The sequence below is a fragment of the Bemisia tabaci genome, chromosome 3 (genome assembly GCF_918797505.1).
Source record: "Bemisia tabaci chromosome 3, PGI_BMITA_v3".
NCBI classification, from domain to species: domain Eukaryota; kingdom Metazoa; phylum Arthropoda; class Insecta; order Hemiptera; family Aleyrodidae; genus Bemisia; species Bemisia tabaci.
In genome coordinates this window covers 9,521,270-9,527,826 of record NC_092795.1, presented here as the reverse complement: position 1 = coordinate 9,527,826, position 6,557 = coordinate 9,521,270, and the positions used below count along the sequence as shown (strand labels likewise).

The following is a 6,557-nucleotide window of genomic DNA, read 5'->3' as shown; positions in this document are numbered from 1 at the left end:
AAGTCTGCAACATCACCTATTGGAGAGAAGTGGTTTCGTGGTCTTGCAATCGATAACTTTTGAGAAAATAACTAGATCATGATAAAATTGAAGTTTTTCAATATCGAAAGCCAGATCATGAAGTGTCTCAAATGGTCTGATGCGGTACGACTACTAAGGTTTTGGTCTTTAAGGTGTCTAAGTAAATATAAATGTCTACCTTAATCTGCAATGAATTTTTTGTCTTGTTTGTATTGGATTTCTTCGTTCTCAATCAATGCCATTAACGAACTTTGTAAAGAATCCACACATCGGTACAATGTGAAAACAGTGTTTATTAGATAAAATTTACAAAATAAAAGAAAAAATAATAAAATTTGCTTTTAAAACAAAACAAAAAGTACAATAGGGTATGCCTAATTTTTCAAATTGATTTTTTTCAAGTTAGTCTTTGGATCCATTTAGGCTAGGAAAGAAACTTTCCTTAGAGAGAAAATAAATGAAAAATTGTAGCACTAAGCAGCTGCTCAGCTAAGCTTTGACCAAGTAGAGTAGTAACGTACACATTGAGCCTATTTTTGACTTGAAAGCACTTTTTTTTGGAAAAATAAAGCACACCCTAGGATACGAGTTTCCTTGGAAACTTAATTGAAACTTGCTTGGCAGCAAGTCAAGATTATTTACAAGGGATCACAAGTCAAATTCACTCTTGGAGTTGGCACATTCCTGGGGTATGTGACGAAGCTCATAGACGGGGAATGGCTCAGTTGTTTTTTGCCTTTCGCAGACTTGAGCCCTCTCCTGAGAATGCCTTAAATTCATTCTCCGGTTCTTTATTCTGAAACACAAGATTGATCACAATAAAATTTAAGCACCCAACATAGAGAAGACAGAAAAAATTAAATGGAAGGGATAGTTGCTAACTAATATACTAAATCAGGGTCTCTGATGGTCTGGAAAACGGGGTCTCGGGTAAAGTCTGGGAATTCATGCGAAAAGTCTGGAAATTTGGCAAGTAACGCTTTGGCCTTTGGCTCAATAACCTCAGGGGTAGCCCTATTACCTATTCCATGTTGAGCTAAAAGAGGTTGAGAAGTTGTAATTTATCTCATTATTCTGAGCTCCGATGAATAACTTCTTCTAAAACTGCTTCTTTAAACTGCAAACTTCAAACTGTTACGACTCCGATAAGTTAAGATCATGGTAGATGGGTAGAGACGTAGCAGCTGCGGGAGAGCGTTGTATGGGAAAAAATCCTTCATTGGAACATAAAAGTTGGGACTCCTTTCTGTCGACAGCTGACAGAGCTGACATCAATGATCTCGTTATAAAAACCTTTAATGTATAAGTCAGAAAATCCAATCGGGGAGCTGTTTGTATCCAGTCCATACCTGCTCTCCTACTATCACTAGTCTTAATATTTTTGGGAATTTTTTCATTTGGAATTTTGCAATACACTGCTCTATGCAGTGATGAAGATAATACACAAAAGTAGCCCAAATTTAACTAGAAAAAACACCAAAAAAAGGGTAAAAAAGGCTAAAAAATAGAGACATAAAAACCTGGGACGTTTCGGGGTGGTCTCAACCTTCTCCTCGACCAGGAAACAAAAATAAAATTACAAAATAATAAATTAATAAAACAAAGAGACCCTTAAACCCCCATTTGCAGTGATACCAACATCAGTTTTGAGTTTTCATCTCTAATTTATCTTTCAGAGAACATTTATATTGATGAAGTAAAATAAATTTAAGGAAGGACTCACTTCTTTGCCTGGTTTGAGATGCCGGAAGAATTGTAGAGTTCCGATTTGATAATCATAGTCTGGGATGCCACGCTCATAATGCTGCCTGGCGACTGGTCCGGAGTCAGAGCCCGATGCCGCTCGCCTCTTTTCCTTTCCATCGAGTCTGCAATGATTCGACATTAATCAACTTAAATCTTGAATTCAACAAACTTGTTTCAACAATTTGAAGACCATAAGAGAAATGTTCAATTTTTTTTGGTTGGGTATCCCTATCCATGCCGTAAAATAGACGCTCCACCACTTAGTCAATTGAACAAAGTGGTAACATGAGTTACAGGGTCACTCTATTGTAGAACAATGGTTGAGTCAAGTGAGACCAAGAAAAGCGAAAACAAAGAGCAAATCTTGAGAATACGTAAAATACAAAGAACTATATTTGAAAATTTTTAGATGCGAACAAAGAGGCTACAAAATATTTCTGAACTTAAAAAGACTACACCCAGAACACTGGAAAATTTGGCGCTGGCTGAATTTGAATAATTTTTGATATCATGTCTCCATTTCCAATGATCTCTTGGACAAGATGAGCTTTCAAAATTGAACTCTCTATTTGCCAATCTCAAGAAAGTCAGGTCTGGAAAGTGAATTCCTTGGTAATTTTACAAAAATGATCAAGTGGAATGATGATTGAGGAGCAAGCTCTTCTTCTCTCATGTTGCCCCGGCGGGCGCATCAACTCATAAAAAAAAAATACTCAGCATCTTTGGCTCAGCAACGGTGCCACTTCCTTTTGTCACACTTTGTGCTATATTGCCAAAACATGCACTTTTCAGACCTGATTGCCTCGAGATTGAAAAGTTAGAAAAGTTTAGAAAGTTAGATTTTATAGGCTAATCTTACTTAGGAAATGGTAAGGAACATCACAAAAAAAATCTTAAAATTTAACCAGGCGCTAAATTTCTCGGTATTCTGTGCATAGTCCTTTCCATTTCTCTCTCAAATCTTACCTGTTTCCTTCACCCTTAAATGCAACAAACCCTGTTGGCTCTGGTATGAATTCCTGAGGATCTACTGCCATTTTATCTTCATCCCGCGACTTCATTTGTGGTTCTTGATAACCTACTGGCGGTGCAAAGTCAACCTGTAACAATTTTAACCATTATCAATCAGTACTACCTAAATTTATTATTAAGAGATTGAACTTTTGAAGCTTGAAATTTGTAAAATCTACTGTCAGCTTTTAAGAGAGAGGATCTTGCAAGGACGAGATTAAGTTGGCGCGTCCTGAGAAAAGACCCAGTGTACAGCTGCTGACCAGTAAGTAGATCACTCTTCTTAGATGCCATTAGGCAAGCTTGACAACTCAAGTTTAAACATTTATAGTATACACTAGAGAGTGTCGGTGGAAGGGCAGAGTCAGCGATGTGCTTGGGGTATTGTTTATTGAAACCCAGGTAATTCGGCATATTCAAAGGACCCGGGCTAGCCAAAGCCAATCAACCCTTAATTGAAGAATCGGGCTGCTCACCAGACTCTGCCCCTTAGTTACTACTTTTCATGGCGTAGACTATAGTGGTGTGTAATTGTTTTTCCCCCATTCTTTTCTTTACTACCAGGTTGTCCCAATAAGCAACATACAAAAAATTATCTCTTGAAATTAGTCCATGCACTGAGGAATGAGAATTTTCTTGGGCCCTTTTGAAGAAATGAGTTAATTTTAATGGAGAGGGCCCATTATCTTTTTTAAAATATGAATGACTGAAGGGCGAAACCATGTATCTTTGTTTGTAACATTGTAGACTTCTTGCCATCCTCTATTTCTTCTTCGGAAAACTAGTCAACGTAATTTCTTGAAATCTTTCATGATTTCTTTCCCCTGTTACCAGCATATTCTGAGTTTTCAAGTTATGAAGTTAACTTTTTTATTTTCAAAGAGATGATATGGGAGTGGAGATTTTGAACCACCGCGATGGAGATACGTGGTTTTGCACTTTGGTCATCGATATGATGCCCAGATTATTGATGTGATAAAGTTTCTACTTACATTCATATCACATTCAATGATAGTAACTGCTGTTCCTGGCTTGGTCTCAAGCACACAAAGTTCGTAGACTTTGTTGTTGTAATTGAGGCCAATGATATCTCCTGTCGTGAGGCATGCGAAGTTGCGCAGGCAATTCTCGAGCACAGCTTTTGGATTTGAGATGTCTAAAAAGTCTGTGGACTGTGGCTGGAATCGAGAGAAAGTAGCAACAGGCAGTATCACACTTTCAATTTGGACTGTTGAACCTTCTTCCAGGAGTAGATTCCGCATCATCTGCAAAAATTAACATCTGGATTGAAAACCACTTGTTTCAAATTTATCTCTTACATCCTGTACAAATTAAAAGTTAACCAAAATTCTCATCATGTTTTTCTTTTGAGATCTCAACGGACCAAAATTAAAATACAGCAGAAAACTGAAAATTAAAATCAGTACTTAGGACTGCTGAAAGGAAGGAACAAAATAATGGAGCAAATGATTTTGTTGGGCACTAGTCAAGACCAGCTTTGAGTGCTTGCACTGGACGGACCTGTTAAAAATTCAACGGATATGCTGTTTTTCGTCTATTAATTAAATATTTTAGAAAGAAAAAGATAGCAGATTTAAGATTGTATATGCGATGGTATGTGGTAAAACTTGGATGAAAACTAGAGCTGTTTGTATATGTATCATTACTCAGAAATAACAACCAAGCTGGGTCATAATACATGACATTGGGAAACACTGTTAACCATTATTTTCTGATGAAAATTGACATTGGATTCTCTTTACCCTCATGGGTGGGAAAAACATTTAAAATCCTCTTCAATTCATTAAATTTTTTTACTTTGAGAAATATAATTCCTATCCTTGGCAAGTAAAGCATTGGAAGCCCTGAAGCTTGAGATTGATAACTTACCCAATATGGGAGGTAAACTTTGCCTTCATCAGCAACAAATTCTAAGACTCCACAGTGTGTTATACGATTCATTTTCCGGTTGGTGAGTTTGAACAGCATAGGATAGAATACATTCAGTCTTGTTAGATGATCCAGTGCTGATGGTGGCATGATGACTGAAAATTAGGGACAAAAAAGATTGTCAGGACATGTATTTTTCATCTTCTACCAATGTAGAATAAGTAAGTCTTTGGAATTTTTTTTATAGTGAAACTGTGAAACCACTTCCCTTGGTTTGCGTCACTGTAGATTCCTGATCACATTTTATTTTTTCATGACCAGACCACTGCCCCAGCAGGACCTGTCAAATGTCCATCAGACTTGTCAAAAGTGTGCAGTCGTTCTAGCCCATCATTGACACACAATATTGCTTGCAAGTTTCGTCTGCCCTTAATTAACATAGTTATTATATTTAAGCAAGCTTTGACTGCCTTTCATTTTCCTATAGGAGATCCAAATGCCACCACTTTCTTATGTTACCTGACTAAAACTAATTTCATATAGCCTTCTTCAATCTTTTTGAACCTGTATACTCATAATGTATCAAACTGAGGCAAAATGAGCCTTTTTTCATTCTTTGAATTGCTAATTCGATCTGTAAAATGAAGAGGTCAATCAACAGATTACTTACTTTTTCCTCCTTTTTCAACATCCTCTCTTTCATTACCCGGTAACATGGAGACAGAATAGCATTTGTAGTGCGTGTTGAAAACACGTGGTATGTCGGGAAACATATTGAAACTGAACTGAAAACAAAAATTTGACTGGATTAGAAATTGAGGGGAAGGAAAAGTAGCAATGCTTTAGTGAGCACGTCTCCTTGAATTTCCTTCACATATTATTAAAAACTGTAGGATTTGGTTATTGAGGACAGTTGAAAGCATTGGGACAGAAATTCAATGATTCAATTATGGAAAAAATTTCATCTTGTCTTGTTAGTTTGTCATTTATATACTGAAGCTATTCAAAATAGAAGGATCCTAGACACTTCACAGAGAAATGCCAGCTCCAATGGCATAGTGGGAACAACTTCTCCAAGGGTCTGTAAATTCTGATGAAATTTCACAGTGAAATCAATCCTTGATTTCCTCTGACCTGGAACTTCACGCCATGACCGACTTTTCAACCAATCAAACACAATGAATCTGTGAAGTGATAAAGCTGTGGTACATATCCCGTACAGTACAAGGAGAATGAATAATTAGCAAAAGCAGCGATGAAAGTCTGGCTGGCAAACTCTTATCAGGAAGGTGTTCATGTTCATGGTGGTGGATCAAGTAACCAGGCTAGAACTTCACCAGTCCAAAAAGGGTCTGAGAGGAGCGGCAAATTTTTATACTTAGTAAAAATTGCATTAATTTATATTTATAGAATTTGCCAGAAAATTGTGGGATCAAAGATTCATGTATAAAACTAAAAACCTATTGAAGGAAATATACCATGGTGGAAGTCGGAACAAGTACGGTGAGCAGGAATGATTAGGACTTTCTACGAGGATTCGATGAGAACAGTCGGCACAAGTAGTTTGAGAAGAAGAATATGCGAATACTATGCAGGATCACAAAAAATTTGAGGTAGAATTGACTTGGCGTACGAGTAAAAATTTTTGTAAAATGACAATAGAGAGAATGACAATGACAAATTTCTGACAAAAACAATGATAGTACACGAAAAACCATCCTTCAACATAAACAACATGTGATCACATGGTTGCCGAGGGTCAGACTAAAACTTTGAATTAAATTTTCTATGGTTTAGAATGGCATTAGATAAATCAAAAGATGGTTCCAAGACGCCAAAAATTGTTTTATTTAAATTTTGGTTCCAAATTTTAAAAGCCTCATCTCTTT

At 36.8% G+C, this 6,557-nt stretch overlaps 1 protein-coding gene across 1 annotated transcript; it reads right to left on the bottom strand.

Annotated features, from left to right (window-relative positions):
* Window positions 1-294: 294 nt before the first annotated feature.
* Ufd1 (ubiquitin fusion-degradation 1-like) lies at window positions 295-6,371 on the bottom strand. The gene is made up of 7 exons (XM_019042249.2): window positions 6,147-6,371; window positions 5,339-5,453; window positions 4,669-4,823; window positions 3,771-4,043; window positions 2,734-2,867; window positions 1,745-1,889; window positions 295-817 (listed from the first exon to the last, which is right to left on the bottom strand). Exons 1-7 carry the CDS (start codon window positions 6,147-6,149, stop codon window positions 743-745), a joined length of 900 nt encoding a protein of 299 aa, XP_018897794.1. The 5' UTR covers window positions 6,150-6,371; the 3' UTR covers window positions 295-742.
* Between the last annotated feature and the right edge of the window lie 186 nt (window positions 6,372-6,557).

Excerpts from the sequence above, each read along its gene's own strand:
- Ufd1 (XM_019042249.2), bottom strand. Across the intron at positions 4,044-4,668 it reads AAGTTTACCTCCCATATTGG|ATGATGCGGAATCTACTCCT; the intron begins GTAAGTTATCAA and ends TAATTTTTGCAG. Across the intron at positions 2,868-3,770 it reads TCATTGAATGTGATATGAAT|GTTGACTTTGCACCGCCAGT; the intron begins GTAAGTAGAAAC and ends AAATTGTTACAG.